This window comes from Agelaius phoeniceus, chromosome 5 (assembly GCF_051311805.1).
Source record: "Agelaius phoeniceus isolate bAgePho1 chromosome 5, bAgePho1.hap1, whole genome shotgun sequence".
Taxonomy (NCBI): domain Eukaryota; kingdom Metazoa; phylum Chordata; class Aves; order Passeriformes; family Icteridae; genus Agelaius; species Agelaius phoeniceus.
Window position 1 is genome coordinate 46209104 of NC_135269.1, and position 18743 is coordinate 46227846.

The following is an 18743-nucleotide window of genomic DNA, read 5'->3' on the forward strand; positions in this document are numbered from 1 at the left end:
GTATTTCTGGCTTTAAAATATGGGCCTAGAAGCTGCAGGATGCAGATGTGGCAGATAGTCAGTGTGGCCAAGTGCTTTTTTGGTTAACTTCCATCCAGGGAACTGTGCTTCTGGATGAGAATAATAGCTACCAGAGGTACCTGAAAAATACAGGAAGATTTTAGCTACTGGATATATGGGTTTTTTGCAAAGAAAATAGACATGTCATGTGAAGATGGTAAGTATGTTTGTAATAGACATGGAGAAAAGAAAGGCTCAATGAAAAAGTAATCCATGCTTGCTACAGCTCATTAATGTTTTATATCAATAGGATTATTATATGACTTGTGCAGAAGACATGGTGCAGAAGCAACTGGAATGAACTGGGATTTGACTAGAAAGCAAAAACTGCTCAGCACTTTTGGATGGAAGATTGTGGAACAGCAAAAAAGTGGGGCCATCCTTTTCATGTCCTCTCTTACTGTGCAAAGAGGATAAGGACTTCTCTCTTTCCACTCAGATAAGTTAGAAAATCTACTAGTTCTGTGGAACATTAGTTTTTGATGTTTTGTGCTTGTATAGTGCTCTCTCAAGACCTGATTATGAGCAAGGTCCATAGATGTCATGATAAATAATAAACAAAGGGTAATATCAGAAAAAATGGTGATAATATAATACCAAACAGATATTTTCTTCTAGGATTCAGGAGAGAGTGTAAATTCATACTGTCAGTAGAAAGGGCTGTTTTTCATAACAAATAACTCTGTTGTAATATAAACTTGCCAGGTAAATTTTCTTCTGTGCTCCTTGATGTGCTGTTGTAATCTATTACACTCACAATTCTGAGTAAACTTAGGATGTTCTGAGACAACCCATCTGTTATTCAAACACATTTAAGGCTTCCTTTCCAGTAATTTTTGATATTTGATTGATAGGTATTTGATTTCTTACAAGGTGTTCCCCAAAATGTGGTAGGGCAGAGTTCTTAAAAATAAATCAAAAAAGTTATTTGTTTGATTTTTCTAGTCTATGCATTTTTTCTGCCAGTATAGTCAGCATAACTTTATCTCAGTCTAGCTGTCTATACCCCAGCCATTTTCACTGGATTTTTCCCCATGGAAATTTCCATTATGTTTTTCATCTTCACCTGATGATGACTGTTCTATTTTTCATCTAGTGCTGTCTTTTTCTAATTCGATTCATACTCCTAGGTTCCAAAGATCTTTTCAGATCTCTTGCTCACTACACTACACAGCTGTCAATAGTCAATTATGGTATTCCTGAAAAATTAGTACTGCTTAACCCAATCATATTTCCATGTTGAACTATTTTTAGCTTTTCCAAGTCCCCAGAAAAACTTGCTGTGAATGAGCACATCAGACTCCAGGTCTAAAGAAAGCCATTTACCAGACTAGACCACAAGAGAGCAGCTATTTAAATCACCTTCTGCTTAATAATTGAGAGGTTTGAGTTCATCCCATCGCAAGACATGCGCATAGTTCCTCATGTGCTCTGAAGTTATTGACAGTAGGTAGGCATTTCAACATCAGAAACCTTACAAAGGTCTTGTGTATGTCCAGACCACCTAACTGGGGCTATGCAGCCTCTTCAGCTGTGCTTCTTAGAGCAGTGCACTGATACATTTATGTATGTTCATTCACAAATATGCACGTGACATTTATATGATGTATGCAAAATAGGTACCTTATAAAAAGTGTTCAGAAAAGTATATCTGAATGGCAGGAATTTTTTCATAAGATTTAGACCTGAGCTCTCAAACACAGAAAGCACCAGTGTTTGTTTTGTCCTTTGTGAATTTTGTGCATGGACAATAATTTGGACAGCCTGGGAGTTGCCAGTTGTATTCTTAGACCTGGGAATCATTAACAGAAAGCATTTCTAGTAGAAGAAACAGATCCAGGCTTTTGATGTTTAGCATGTCAGCTATCAAGTCTACACATGGCTATTTAACACTCATTATTAGCTTTCAGCTGCTACAATATGCAAACAGAGATATAAAGGTCTGTCAGAGTTCTGCCCTTGCCTCATTTAACTTTACCAAGTCATGGGACAAAGTGATTGAAATTTTACTGTGTAGTAATTTTTATGTGCTGCAAGTTAGTGGAAAACACAATTTCATAGATCCTGGCACCCCATGAAAACCAAAGAGAATATATTTTTCCAAAAACCTGAATATTTTCATGTTAGGCAAATCAAGTCACTACTGATTCATGTCAGTCTAAACCACTGCAGTGAGATAGTTCCAAGATTATTTAGCAAACTCTGAGAAACAGGACTTAGTTTTTTCTCCTCTGATTGCGTTAATTTCTGTGTAATTTCTTTACTCTAAAAAAATCTGACCTCAGTGTTATTGCTCCTGGCTTGCATAATATGAAACAAATACAATACAAATAAACCAGTTTATTAATAGTTGATCTTTATCAATATACTTCAAGCTTTTCTAAAGTGATACTAAATAACAGCGGGAAGATGTAAAGAATAAAACTAAAAACATTTGGGGTATAAAGCTGGTGTCAAGAGCCATGAAACTAGGGAATGTGACTTTATCCCACTCATTCCCATTTCTTGCTAGGAAAGAAATTATCTACCTTAGAAAATTATGAATGGTAACTACAGCATTATTTCTTTAGTTATAGTGATATACCTCTGAATGATGCAGTCTATATCTGCATGAGTTAAACTAAACTCATTATCGTTAAACTAAATGTCCTTATTTTCTGAGCTCCCTATTTTCCAACTGGCATGTCTATATATTCCCTTAAAATCTATTTATTTTAATTGTTGAAGCCTAAATAAAGACTAATAAAATAATTTCTCTCCCAGTTTTTAAAAAAACCTGCCAGGCTAAGATTTAATTAATTTATTGTGATTCTAAATAGTCTTTTTTCACTTGAATCCCAAAACTGGTGAGATAGCTGTCTGAAATACTGGCAGGGTATATCAGGGTACAGGAAGGGCTGGTAAACCCCTGCTCAATCCTTATGGGCCGGGCTCTGGGAGTTGCAAGAGCTGTCCACTGAGCCGGTGAGGACTGATGGCCACAAACTGAGCTGAAATGGGGTCTTGGGCTATGGGCAGGAGTAGGAGAAGATTCAGGGAAGGGTCTAAGTGAGAGCTGATCACAAAGGCTTAAATAAAAGGCCTTTGTTATGCCTTAATAAGTGGTCACTACTCTTGTCTTACAGTGCCTAGAACACTCACCCCCAAATGGAAGAATTAGCATAGCTGTCTTTTCTGGCAGCAGAGACTTTGATCTACTTCCTGAATTTACTAGATTGCACTGTGTTTTCAAGTACAGACTCTTTTAATGACGTGATGCCACACATAGTTCCAGCTACCCTAGATGCACCTTCTGCCAATGGTTCTTCTAAGTATTATATTGATTTTTCCCCTTGTCAAAGTTAGCTGGTGAATTCGTCCTAAATTTTTTATAGGTCTGGGAACAAACCCCATAATTTTCATTAATTCAATTTTTCCTTAGGAAGCCCCCTAAGTCTTAATGCTCTTCTTTTTTTTTTCTTAACAATGCACTATAGAGCTGCATCCTGTCATAGTTAAGTCACAGTACATTCGACTCAAGAAGGTTGAGAAACCTCTAGAAATTATTTAGCTTTTCACTGCAAATGAATGGAAGACAGTAGGAAGAACCCTATTGACAGAAATTATCTGTGCATCCACATCTAGAAGTGATTTTATTTTGGCTCTAAATTTTTCCTAGACACGTTATAGATTAAACATGTTTGAATTGTTAATAGACTGTGACTAAACAATGAAATTATATAATGGGATAAATAATGGTCTTTCTCAGAATGTTATATGTCTGATATGTATATGATGAGTATCTTGCTTGGGAAAAAAATAAGAGGAAATTTGAACCATTTCCAAAGTTTTTTGCAGCACTTACTAATGTCCTGAATCTTCACTATTTTCTGTTAATTCTTTGTTTCTTTTCTTTATTTCTTATAGACAACTTCACTTAGTGACTGAAACATTAAGAAAAAGTAAAACCCAAAAGTAATAGTTAATCAAAGAATTTTCATGCTAACAATACAGAGCTGTACAAGAAAATAACTATTTTCTGAATCTGAATTCATATCTACAGGTATAAAACTGCATTAGTAATCTTTTTTGCAATGATTACACTGACTCAGTGCAGAGAAAATTGTCTTTTTCTTTTTGTCAATCTAAAGCTTTAATGAGTTTATGTCAGAAGATTGTAAATAAATGGCAGACAATGAGGGGTTGTGGAAATAAAAAAGACAGTTTTATGGCAGCTTTCGTTTTCTTTCAAACTTTTATTCTAATTTTATATTTTCTATTTCATAGACTCTTAGAATATGATAGGGACCCTCAAAGATCATCTAGTTTCAACCCCTCTGGTGTGGCAGAGACACCTTTGGGTGGTTGCATGCAGAATGTAGTTGTCAACAGCGAGGGATCCCAGTGGACATCATAGACAAGTGGTGTCCCTTAGGGGTTTTTACTAGGACAAGTGCTATTTAATTCCTTCATCTCTGACACAGCTAAAAGGATCCCTCAGCAAATTTGCAGATGACACCAAGCTGAGAGGTGCAGTTGACACACCTGAGGGATGGGATGCCATCCAGAGGGACCTGGACAAGCTCAAGAAGTGGGCCCATGGGAATGCCATGAGTTTTAACAGGACCAAGGGTAAGGTGCTGCAGCTGGGTCAGGGCAACCCCTGTATCACCACAGGCTGGGGGAGGAACAGATGCAGAGCAGCCTTGCTAAGAAGGACTTGGGGTGCATGAGAGGCTGCACTGAGCAGGCAAAGTGCCCTCCCAGCCCAGAAAGCCAATTGCATCCCGGGCTGCATCAAGAGCAGCGTGGCCAGCACATCAAGGGAGGGGATTCTGCCCCTTCTCCACTCTGGTGAGACCCCACCTGGAACTGCACATCAAAAGGATGTAACAGAATTTTTAGCAATGTATTAAGTTAAAAAAAAAAGTCTTAATAATTGTAAACACTAGAGGCCTTGAAAAAATATATCCATGAAGATTACAGAAACTACATTACTAAAGATTTAAAGAATTCATTAAAACATATCCTGAGCTGCCTAATCTAGCTTCAGAGTTTGACCTGCTTTCAGCCTGTGTTAGAGTTGGAGTACCTTAGAAATTCCTTCCACTCCAGAACATAAAACAAATGTAGTCCTTTATCTCATATCTGTTCTGGTTTGCCAAAGACATTCTTGAAGGCTGAGATCCTAAAGTTCAACTACAACTAGCAAACTCAGTATAGCACCTGGTATTTGTGAGATTTGCCCATTCCTCCATGTATGTACCTAGTGAGAAAATAGTTTTATTCTTAAAGGCTCTGAATGTGTGTGGGTATATCAAAAAATGTTTAGAACAGCAGATTTGAGTCAATGTGTTTTATGCAACTTCTGAGATTCTTGTGACTAGAATTGTTAGGAAAATATAAATGAGTCTGTTGTCTGATGTGCAACTAGGAATAATCTCTTTTTTGTATATTATACACATGCTATCACTTGATACTAGAGAGTTGCAGCAATAAAATATGATTATCATAGTATGCACAACAGGTAGTTATACAGATCTGTGTATTTGTAGGTCAACTTGGATAGCAATTTCTGTGTTTGCATACTATTTCTTTAAATTAATTTTAATCATTATTTTAATAATTTAAATTATACTATCATTGTATATATTATACATCTATATAATTTTTGTATTATATTATACCATTATATATTTTTTATGATACTATACTAAGACTATTTAATCTGAAAACCTAGTCCTGCTGGCTATCAACTGATGTACAGTCACAAAGAGCTGTACAGAGCTGAAGATTTCACATGGAGAACAAAGCTTGAGTGTAAGTACTAGGCAGGAATTTTTTTAATCTCTGTGGGAAGAAATTTAGGGTGTATGCATCTGAGAATCCCCTGGGGACTGGTGTGACTCTGGTGTCGGCTATGAGTCACAGAAGCTTGGAAAACCTTTTTGAAACACTAAAGATCTTTAATACTGCAGAGTTCTCAAAACTATTAACTGCAGAGAACATAATTAAAGATGCATACTGTTAATCTAAAATATGCCCAGCTCTTCTAGATGCTCCAAATGTGAGACTGCGAGCAAGCATATTTTAAAGTGATAGGTTAAAAAAATAAAATTCAACTATTATCCATACACATTCCAAGTTAAACTGTTTTACTGAACTACCAAAATTCTTAATCCTACATCATTATACCATTTAAAATGCAGTTTGCTTTATTTTTCCTCCAGTATTTCTTCTTCAACTATACTGCTTGAAACTTATGGTTCTGTCAGCAAGAGCAAAAAGAGTGGGTTCAGTCCTCACCTGTTGCTGAGTATAAATAATACCTTAGCTAAAACCAAATGTAAATAATCTCCATTAGAGGGTAAGACAGTACAACATATTCAAAATATTCAAAATATCTGTCATTGTTTAGAAATTGTTGGGAAGGGCTTTAAGGGGAACCCAGGTCATTGACCCCTGCCCTTTTCATCACAAAATACAGAGACCTTTGAAAGAAAAACCTTGTAACCAACAAAATCTTATGCTTATTAAAAGCTTTAAATTACTGCTCTTGCATTAGGGATGAACACCATCCCCAAAGTAAAAGCAGCCCAAAAATGGTAGAACGGGTGGGATTCTTAGCTAGCTATTGTTTAAATATTTATATATTTAAAGCTATTGTGTAAATCACAAGCTATTGTTTAAATATTTATATATTTGTATTTATATAATATATATTCTATAAATTAAGCTGAATATAAATAAAGAATATAAATAAATTTTCATTCTATAAATTAATTCTACTAATTAAGCTGTAAAAAAGCATTGTAATGTGACACTCAGTTCAGATGTTGAAGAGAGAAAAAGGCCTTGATAAGTTGTACTCTCCAGGCATCTGCTGGTTGATATTAGGAATAATGTCCTGATGTTCCCTCACTGATGATAGGGAGAGTTGACTCATGCCTCTCGTGCTCTTGGAGGCAAGTTGTACATGATTACAGGGGAAAGAGTGGTTCCAGTGTCCTGCTCTAAATTCTGGTGATGAAGCACTGGGCTGAGTGACATGTTCCTGATCACTCCCCAACTACATGATTTACTACCCTTTTCTACAGCTCTTTTCACAGTCCAGTTTCTTCATCTTTACCATCAGCTATTCCTATTTACTCTTTCCCCAGGGATCTCAGTTTTGCTGAGACTTTTTACACCTTCTTGTTATTCATGATGCGGTTGCCCTGGAAAATTCCACCTTGGTCAGCAGTTCTGTAAGGTAATGCCTCTTTTTATACATAGTTTTTCATTTCTGCCATTTCTCATGTTGTTGTCATCTTAGTTTAGTAAGGCTTGGCCAGTTGCAATTACTCTTTTACATTTACTCCTTTACTATTTGTTACACCTGTATTTTCTCTTGCTGTTCCCTTCTTAGTGCAGTTCAGGATTTTTTTTTTTCTGGATACTCCAAAACAATTAACAGCCCATAAACTCTGCTTGTTTATCTCGCCTTTAATCTGCCCTAGACAAATACTTGTCTTTAGAAGAGGACATCAGAACGTAAAATGCTGTTGTCACCCAGAAATGCTACTTACTGTCTTTTCATCAACTCTTGTTGCAAAGTAAGGGAAAGTAAATATAACAATGACTCCAAGAGGCCATGTCTAATATTGATAAGAGCACTTTTGAATTACCATCCCGTAGTAAAAACATTTCTTTCCTCTTATTTATAGTCCTTCCAGTTTTTAAGGAAGAGGATGGTGTGCACTGGCTGATATGTACTGAATGAGCGAGAGAGTGCTGACAGAGCAAAAATGGCATAGTCTGTGAGCAGATGGAATAGAGCAATTAATAGATATGTCTACTTTCACTGACTGTTCTAGAGATACAAATAAGGTAATATTAAATGAGTGAGAGGGAAAAAAAAGAGACAGGCCTTACATGTACATCTGCTGATAGTCATCAGTGAAAAGGAGTAAAAATAAACACAGACTTTTTTAGCCACTACTGCCATTAACATCCAAGGCCCTCAGTCGATCAGACTGGGCCAAATTCATCTTTTGTTCCCTAGCTCTTGGCAGCATCTACTTCCATATACTGGATGGAGTTTCAGATGGCCTAAACATGGATCTTTCCATTGGTTCTAGAAGAGACATAGTGATTTATGACTGTTGAAATCCATTCTTGTGTGTTTGCAAAGGATGTAAACCAGAGCAGTGACAGATCCATTGATTTTTCCTCTCACTTCCTTGTCAATGTTTTCTGCTTTGTAGTGCTTAACATTTTCTCTTCAGTTCTTACAGATATCACCTGCACCAATTTTAGTCACTCCTGAGGTATAACAGCTTCCAAATAAGTACATAGTTAAATAATTCATTTAACACTTTCTTTCTAATCAGAGAAATAACGAATAACAAATTGAATAATAAAGAGTAAAAACTGCTAATATTAGCCCACTGTGTAAGAATTTACTTCTATTTTGCTTTACATTTTAGAATACAGTGAAGCTGTATTCTAAAAATATGTAGATGAAATACTACTATAATGACTTTGATACTATAAATAATGATTACTCATTTTAGAAACCCCTGAATGAACTCAGTTTTATTTCTAAACTGTATGAATGACCTGCCTTCTTTATATATCAGATCATTAGTGGAGATTATACAAATAATATGGTGATTTATTATGGTTTTCTAAGATCTCTGGTTGCAGTTTATGCCCTGATTTCAAGCATGAATGTTGTCAATGTTTTGCTTGAACTAAATAATTTATCACTAGAAACAAAAAGATTGACAAACTAGATGCTGTACTCTGTAAAAATTGATCTGGTAGTGGTAGATCAGAAAAAAAGTCTGTTAAAAATTCTTTCTGTAATAAGGCAATATTTGCATTATGTATAATAAATAACATGGAAGATGTTACTCAATGTGCATGAAAATGAATTACAGTCATCAGCAAACTAATTTTGAACTTGTTTTGTGCATCATTAATTTAATATTACTAGAAAATCTATACAATATTTGATATGCACTTAAGATTACATTGATCAATTTCTTCAGTCAGTTACAGAGACGTCTTAGAAGATTTCTGTTTGTATGACTATTTAACATCTCTTTAATTTCTTTTTGCATGAAACAGTCAATGAAATGCAGTGCAATCCTATGTTACTTAAACAAAAATTCTATGAACATCAAATATTTGCACTGTATGGAAAAACTGGAGGATTGATTTGCTGATAAAAAGATTTTCTATATGTCATTGTAATACTGAAAAACTGGTCACTTCAAGGAGAGGAATTTTTCATGCTTATACCATTTTAGAAAAAAAAATCTTAGTACTGAATCATTTACAGTAATGTTGCTGGAATAAAATTTTAATGCTTTATAATTTTGGGTCATTCTCTAAGTAAGGGAAACATTCCATAAATTCTAGTTCCTTTTGTTCAAATATTTTAATACTTATTCCTCCTGTAGATTGGCAAGTCTTAAAGAGTGTCATAAATAATAAACTCATTGGAGATGCGGCATCACTTAATGCTAATAGTCAGAGAAAGTATTCATAGCCCTTTGCTGCTTTGATCTGCTGAATTCTCTGAAATCTCTTGTCCTGTCCTGTGATGCTGCAGTTTCTAGTTAAAGCAACTTGGAGTAGGCACTCCCAGCTGTCACACCCCTTCCTTCCCTTCAACACACAGAATGACTGAGAAAGCCAAAGCATCCTCAGAAGAACTTGTCACATTTCAGATATATAAAGGCCCTGTTCCTGGTCAGGCTTATATTCCTTTCTTAAGATTGTGAACAAAATTTTGTATGATCCTGAGAGATAAGTTTCACCAACACACATATTTTCATGGCTCTAGGAAAAGGAAAAAACTTTATTTAATTTATCAGTTTTGGCAATGCTGTAAAAACCTCCCCCATACACAGAGGGCCTGCTCTATGACTTGGTATTGCTTATCTCCAAAATAGGCACTATTTTGACTAGGTCAAGTGGCACCATTCAATAAAATATTAATTTTTCAAACACTTGTATTGGGAAATCTATCCTCCTTTTCTAACTTCCCAGAGCAGTCCTTTCCTTGGCCTAATTTTCAACTCATCCTTACATTTATAGATTTTTCTAGCACTGCTACTTTCTGCTCAACCTTTTCATAGCTGCTGAATGGAGTAATATTAAAGGATAGGTCATCCTGCATAGCTGTCTATAAGGAACATTCCAAGACAGGGTTGGATGCATTTCTTTTCTATTTCCAGCCAGTTACTTAATCAAGATACCTACTATAGAAAAATAATGTGCAAAGTAAAATGGGGCATGCTATAATATCTCACTGTTTTTAAAACCCCTGTATGTCATTTCATAGCATTTTAATTTTTTCATGCTTTGTAATCACTTCTTTCTTGACATCCACTGTACATTGACTAATACAATCACTAAAAATCCGTCTCAGAGTTTCCTAATAATGTCTAAATTTATTTGCAATCTACGTCTGAATAATTAAAATGAAAATACTGCCTGGTCTGCATTTTTAACCAATACTTCCATGTGGAAAATATCAGTAATACAAAAAGAAATGTTTAATTTCAGTATTTCATTTTCTGTTGAGTTGTTAGCTGTAGAATTATTAATAGCACTAAAGTTACTTAAATAAATATTTTATTATTTTACCAGGAAGGTAAAATTCATACATCTATATACAATCAGTAATAGAGAAGTTTTTGCACCCACATTTAACTGCTGAACATGCAGAATTGTGTGCTTGACGAGTCCAGCTCCTGCCTCAGCATCCATGCAATTCTTCATTTTAATTAGGTCTCTTGGCAAAGATGCAGACCAAAAGCTCATGAGTCTCCTTTGACTGTTTTAGATGAATCAGCCTTGCTGTGATACAGTGCACACCTACACACTCACATGCTTCTTAGCTGTCTTCACAGGATAGCAGGAATTAAATTTAAAAGTCACATGGCCACCTTACACAACAGAAGTAATGGAAAGTTTGGCATTTTCACACTTATTTCCACACATATTTCCTTCTTACATCTTCTCAGTGCTCCAAGTACTTAACTAGGGATTTCTTGCAACAACTTAATCTGATCCTATGAAAAGTGAAGTGAAAATCACACTAGAGTGGCTCCAATAGCTGCATAGATTTTATCTAGAAGTAAAGAAATGTGATCCAAGTAATTTCATCCTGGGAAGTAAAGACTGAATTACCCAAAGTGTGGTTTTCCTGTTCCAGCTCATGCTGGTCCCCTGCTCCAGCATGGATCTTTCCCATGGGGCCATTCCTTCAGGAACAGACTGCTCCTGTGAGGGTCCCCTGTGAGCCACAGTTGCTACCAGGAGCCTGGTCCTGAGTGACTCTGCATGGGTGAGAGACAGAAAACCAGCTCAGGAGCTGTACTCGACTGAGACAGGGTCTGTTCTTTGCCGTCTTAGTGTTTAGTTCTTTGCATCATAATGTATTTAATTCTTCCTATACTGCTTGCCATTGAACTATCCATAAGGAAATGTTTTTTGAAAGCATACTGACATGTGGGCATTCTTTTTAATATGCCAGTCTGTTCAAGTTTTAATGAGTACAGAAATTCAGGAAGAGTACGTATAAAAGACTTTTTTGTTTGAATTAGATTGCAGCTTTGCAGAGTATGAGAGGCTTATACTTACGGACTGTTTACAAATAGAACAACAACCTTTAATTTCTTCTGATGTGATTTCAATTTGGCACAGTACAGCCTGAGCTCTCCTTACTGACCAAATCCTTATTGTTTCTCTGTTATTGTGGAAATACCTTGATCTCCAGTTGATAAAGGTAATAGACACCATAATGGGGCCATAATGGGTCAAATCAAAGGTCAACCTATTCCAGCATGTGCTAGTAATAAAACACTTAGAAAAGCAAATATGAGCAGTGCAATGCTGCAGTCCCCAAGATACCCACTTCACTTCCCATGATTTAATGTTCTGCTGCTTTTTGGGCCACAGAGGGATTGGTGGTAGTTAATAACCATCAGTGGGGTGTTTCTGACACAAATTTACTGTGTTCTTTTTGATGTCATGAAATCATATGGCCTCTGCAGCATCCCATGGTAAAGAAATTCCAACTTGGCTACATAGGAAGAAGTTTGTGTTTTGTCTGTAACATGCTAGCTCTAGTGGAGCTCCTTATTATGTACTGCACAAGACATAATCAGCTAAGGCTGATTTCTTCAAACTTCTTCTGTTTCTTAAAACTGTTACCTGTGATTCTTTCCATCATCTCTTCTGGAGACTGAAGACCATTCATCCCTACAGTTAGAGATGTCCTTCCTGCTCTTCTTTGTACCTTTTCAATTAATGATTTGTCTAGTTTATTTTATTTTGTTAGTCATTCCTAGCATTTGACTTGCCCATTACTGTGCACATCATAGCAGTAAAGCTTTTTCACATTTATCCCATTTATTTATATTTAGTTGTAGATATCATTTGACTGTTTTTGTGACCTATCCACAACTCTTTACAGTGACCCTTCGTTTATACTAAGCTGAATATCTTAGTGTCAGCAGATATTGTCAGCTCATATTTTAATTGTTTTGCAGATCAGCTATAAATGTCTTGTTTACAAAAAAGAAAAGGAGTTAGGATCTATTTGGGCAGTTTCTCCATGACACAGGCTGTGCTGAGACACAGTAGCTAATATTTCAGGAGCTATATTTTTCCTCTTTTCTTGTGAATTGTTTTATGGTATCAGAAACACAGAGTAATTCCTCTATTTAACTTCAAAATCAAAGCCCTTATGGCTGAGCAAGGTGTGAATAAGCACCTGTTTATCCAGCTGGCCTGGACACCATCTGCACCATGTCAGGACATAACAAAGACATCTGCCCACAGAAGCTGGAGTATCTTACCAGAGCTACCTGCTCATTCTGTAGGACTTGAGAGACCAGTTCCTGGGAGTCTTCCTACACACCACTGCATGCTGGCTGGCACAGGTCCAAATTTTCCTATGAGTGTAAAGGCGAGCATATCATGAGGATATCTGGCTGTGAGGGAAATGCAGAGTTCCTCCTAATTACTTACCCATTGCTTTTCACCAACCCCAGAAGGTTAAACTGTACTGTAATTTCAAACCTGTAAACTAGTTTGGAGTGTACTTCAACATCATTTTGTATGAAAGATGCTCTGCTAGGGGCAGTAACGCTATACTTTGTTTAATGTTTGCCCTGAATTATATTAAACAAACTCTGGAAGGAATGATCAAAGGGCTGAGAATGTGGGAAAAAATAAGAGTATAAGTAATGAGACATATGATGTATAGATCAGCTCTGGGTTGGGGGAAAATTGTATCACCTGGAACTCAAATATGAAAATTAGACACAGTAGCAATCAGTAAATGTGAAATACTGAGCAATCCTATACTTTACATCTTCTCTTTATAATTTCTTATTTCTTATTGCCAGTTTCTCAAAATTTTCTTTCCTCATTTTATATGTCATTGTTTTGTTTCTCCTTTTTGATGACACCTTTTATTTTCTCTCATCTTGAAAATGCCTTGTTTCAAAATTTTATTGTCACTATTTGTCCCACAAACATTTTTATGCCTCAATTAAATGACTGTGCAAGGTTAAGTAATAAAAATACATTCTATTTTGCTGTATTTATGATATTTCCTCTCCCTGATAGTCTGTCTTGTCAATTAAATTTAAGTATTTGAACAGCTCATTGCAATTTTATCTACTCATCTGTAGTTGATAGCACAGTGGCAAAAAGTTACTTCTAAATTTCAGAGGAAAAGTGTTCAAAGAATTTTAGTATATAGCAGTTTTCTTTTTAGTTAGCATACACAAAGCTCTAATGTCCCTTATTATATGATTCTACAACACGCCTACAAAATCTCTGTAGATGAAAACTCGCTGGACTGAGAAGGAACTTCAAGAGGATTGAAAACTCTGTCACAGCTAGCCTTGAGTCTGCAGTGGCAGAATGTCTGCAACTGTACCAGTAATTGCCCAAAGATAGCTATATCCTTCCCCCTTTTCATAGTCTATAAATAGAGCAGTACCACATCCCAAAATAATTACTGAGTCTAGAGAGTAAAGATCTTGTTTTTGCTTGAGAGACAGAAAATTTACAAATACTTGAGTGGAATATGACTGGCTGAAATTTGGGCTTAACCGAATCAGTAATTTTTTGATTGGGACCAAAAAATCAGTTACCAGCTCAAATCATCTTAAGAAATGATCCATTCTTGCTGATACAATTGTTCTCCCATTCCATCAAAGGTTTTTTGTTTTTTTGTTTTTTTGTTTTACTTACTCTGCACCTTTAGCAACAAATCTTCAATGCAGTTTAGCTCTTCAGTCTTTACAAGATGCTATTTTTTTCCTCTCAAGCTCACATTTTCCTACATTTTGTAAATAAATAAAATTCCTCATGTTCTTACTTACTATTTTCTCACTTTATCTGCAATATAAACAAAGTGAGTCAAAACAATTTTCCTGCATAAAAGTGCTAGGTACCTACCTGGGGAGGGAGTGACTTGACCTGCATTGCTTTTGTAGAGTGTCGACAAGCTTCCTTCTGTAGATTAACACTCCATTCTGTATAAAATATGTCATAAAATATGTAAAAAGTATATTCTTGACATATTTTGTTCTTCTATTTCCAGATACAGATCTAAAAGATTGTTTTAAATCTGAAAGTAGGTGAAAATAAAAATAAAATAATGTCATGTTAGTCAACTGTAGTTGATTCTGCATCACTAAAATCAATAGGAATATGGTGATTACTCTTTTAGAATTTGCCCTTAGCACTAATGTCTGACCTCTGCTCTTTTTGTATTTTATTAAAACATATTCAAAATCAAATCAGTACCCTTAATTTCTTTTTCAAACAAGATGATTTTAAACTGGCTTTACTGAAATAACAAAGGTCAAGACACAGGTTTATGCTACAAAATAGGAGAGAGATTTAAAAACTATAAACTTGCTTTTTAGTATGAAGTTTAAGTCTCAACTTCTCATATCAAATTTTCATCAAGTTATATAGTAGAGAAAGTCAGCTTATTGTTTCTTTACAGAAACTTCAAATGCATCATCTGGTATTTCTAATCTCTCTACTATTAAAATCTTTCCTCTGGGCATCAAGCAATGCTTCATGTTTCTTTTGGTTTGTTGTTTTTTTGGGTTTTTTTAAAATAACAATTATTTATTCAGAAGACCTTTCCCTCCTCATTTTTACAGGCATCTTTTTAATGTGCAATTCACCATTATTTTCTCAATAAGGGATATTTTAGGCTCAAACCCCCATAAAATATATTTTAGCAATAAGTATGAATAATAAAAACTCTAGGATCTGACATATTTTTTCAAATATCAGTGAACATTTTCTTTCTTTAGCTAGCAGAAAGGAACAACCCAAAGCAGAAACAGGCAAAAATTCTAAGCATATATCTCAACTGCATAATGCTTGTCATCTAAATGTCATAAATAATATGACATTGCTTTCACTGTTTTCTAATCCCTGTTGTGGGGGAGTGTCTCTTCTGTGCCAATAGCTACTTACCAGTTCACAAACTTTCTTGTGCAATGCATTGGAGGAAGATCCCGTGACTTCTTGGACATGTAGAAACAGAATTTTTTTCATATTCTTCTTTTCAGAATCATGATGCTAGTCTTCCAGTTTCCATTCTGCCAGCATCAAGATTTAAAGAAAGGAAGAAAAAGCCTTGTTGTGACAGACCCAACATCAACAGCATAGTTAGTAGGCCCAATGACAGACATAGCTGGTTTTGAGGAAGCTCATTCTATGAGGTTTCTCCTTCTACATACATAGCTAATAAGAAAACAAGGTCCTTGCACCACCTGATAGCCAAAATCCAATCCATATGAGAAAACCTCCCACTAAGCATAGCTTCCACTCATGAAAACCTTGTTGTGAACTTTAGTGTAATTTTATGCACTCGTCAACTTGGTTTTCTTAGTACATGGCTGCAGTCTTGCCACGTGTTTCAGAATCATGTTGTTCAGAGGGAAGGCTCACATAGTGAATTTGTGCTTATATTGTGTAGGTTATACTGCCATTTTGCTCTACTTTTTAAGCCCAGTGATTCTATTTTCTAAATAAAATCATCCCCTAACACAAAGATAAGCTTTGAATAAAGGTGTATGCAAACTCTGGGAAGGTTTACTTGCAACAAGAACTATTTTTGAGAACTGAGATAAAAGTAAGAGTTTGGAGTATTACAGGACTGTGTAAAATAATGCAGTCATTTTCTTGATATTTTCTTGCTAAAAAGGAAAGCTGGAATTTTATTCTAAACTTAGCTATATGAGCCTAATTAGTTAGTCTTCTCTTAAATATTTTACCTCATCATAACATAATGCTATGATATTTCTAATGCCCTCTTTGTCTGTAATCCCAGAGGTATTTCAGAAATACCTTCTGTTGTATTTTCACATACCAGCCTGCTACCAGTGTTTTCTCACATATAGAAGCATATTATTTTATCCCCTTTTCATTTACCCAGTTTTCCTGCTTAATCGTACCAACCAGTCTTCACAATATAATTGCTGTCTTGCTATCATGTTCTGACACTTTATCTGCTTCAAATTCTTACATACATTCCCAAGTTTCCATACTGTATCAGACTGTTATCACACTGATATGGCACATGGCACTTGAAGACATTTAACAAGTGTATAATTTTATTTAAATATGTTCAAAATTCTGTATGTGTTGCAATCTATATGTTTGAATTCAGGCAAGACTTCTGAAGATGATTTATGAAATTCTATTATAAATAAATGTGATGGAAAGTAGGACAGGATTCAGGTAATCTTATACTTACTTAACCTGAAAGTTTGGAAACCCCATCAAACAATCTCCTGGCAGTCCAGAAGTGCAGCTTGCCTCTGCAGGTGCCTACCTTTGCTAGCTACAGGGTTCTGAATCTGACAGAACTTTTGAATTTTCCACATATTTTCAGAGTGGACAAGACTATTTTCATTCTTATGACAACCTCTTTCCATGGGTCTTGCGCTTCATACAGAGATAAATCTGACTTTTCCCAAGTACCCAAAGAATTCCTTCCCAATTATGCACGGTCACAAATGCATTTGTAACATATATTGTTTGTCTCTGTTGTCTATATTGTCTAACTATACCTAGAAATTTCTGTGGGTATTTTCCACAACTGTCCAAGTCCCCAGCCTTAGTATTTAACCTTTACAAATGCATAAAGATAAAGCTTTAAAAGGCCAAATTTTAATTCCCAAGTAAAATTAATTTCACTGAAATGAATATTACTTTTAATATGGATGCCTCAGTGTAAATTTTTCATATTGTCCTCTAGTGGCAACTATCTACTTTTTTTCTAAAACAGAACAGTAAAAGAGGTATAGCTTTAACACTGGTTTGATGTTCTAATGCCAGTCAGTTAAACAGTCCACCCTTGTTCCTTGTTTCTCATGCTCCTCCTTGTTCATTGCTATTTTGTGTTGAGCTTTACATCACCAAGACACCCCAAAGTCCTTTTCCCGCAGGATTGCTCTCATTGTGCTCCAGCCTCCAGCTATGCCTGCGATTGCCATTGTCCAGGTGTAGGACCCTTCATGATTTTCAGTCCTTCATTAGTTTTCATAGTCCCACTGAGCACCACTCTCCAACCTCCAGCATCCCAGATCTCAAGTTTTCAACATTCCTGGTCAGAAGTCCTCAGTTTGGCTCTGGGTTCTTGACAGCCCATCAGTAATTTAGTGTGACTGATGAGGCTTTGATTTTGTCCTGGTCTTGCACTTGTGTGTCGGGTCTCCGTGTCTATGTTTTCTTTCTTACTTATGCCCTTCGTATTATCTGCATTTGCATAGAAAAAGTCCTTAATGAGATAATCTTAGCAAAGGAAAAACAGATTTTCCATTCACAGAATAGCCTGAGTTGGAAGGGACCCAGAAGGATGATCTGGTCCATCTCTAAAGTGAATGGCCCTTATGGGGATTGGACCCTTGACCACCCTGCTCTAACCAAATGAGCTAATCTCAGGGTCAGCTCCCACTGGGGGAACTCAAATACAGTGAGTATGCAAAACCTGTAATAAAAGACAGAAGTACTGAGCTACTTGATTTGGTATTGTTGGTATACATACCTATATAGCATATATAGGTATGCTCCTCAACTAGTAATGCAGCAACAATGCAAGGAAACATACTGCAATTATCCAAAGAAATGTAGAGATTTGCTTTGTAGGTTTTTGTTTAAATATAGCTCAGTGTAAGTCAGTGAAGTTGCTATTTTTGTAGCAATTCAGAAACAGGTAATTCTACCAGCAAGGCTTCTGTAAGCCACAAAGGCACAATGTTCAACACACGGGGTTTGTAGCACCCTCCTTTTCCCCCTAAGGCAAACTCTGTCAAAGTTGTTGATCTAAGATATGGACCAGTTTAACAAGCTTGTATCAGAACACTGCAGAGCCAACTGGGTTCAGAAAGAATCGATACTTCTTCTAGATAACAGGAGTCAAGGCCAAGTCATACATTAAACCAAACAATTTAAGCATAAATATCAATGTACTACCTGACAGGATGCCAATAAATGTGCTTTAAAAGCAAAGGTATATAGCTTGGTCATATAATTAGGAATAAAGTACCAATAAACTAAAGGCACTCCTTAAAAGTACTGCATATATCTTAAAGCAGCAATTGACAAAAGCACTTGGGGGAAACGGAAGCACAGGCAGAACCTACTTAACTTCAGCT

The 18743-nt window shown here is 35.9% G+C and overlaps 1 protein-coding gene across 1 annotated transcript in view; it reads right to left on the reverse strand.

The window, feature by feature from the left end:
- Nucleotides 1-18743, reverse strand: part of LOC143694149 (uncharacterized) — a 125755-nt gene that overhangs the window by 30957 nt on the left and 76055 nt on the right. Inside the window, exons 6-8 of the mRNA XM_077178939.1 lie at nucleotides 15556-15680; nucleotides 14515-14591; nucleotides 12909-12995 (exon numbers count right to left, since the gene is read on the reverse strand). Coding sequence (XP_077035054.1) covers nucleotides 12909-12995; nucleotides 14515-14591; nucleotides 15556-15636 — 245 coding nt within the window. The 5' untranslated portion in view covers nucleotides 15637-15680. The remainder of the gene's footprint in view (nucleotides 1-12908; nucleotides 12996-14514; nucleotides 14592-15555; nucleotides 15681-18743) is intronic.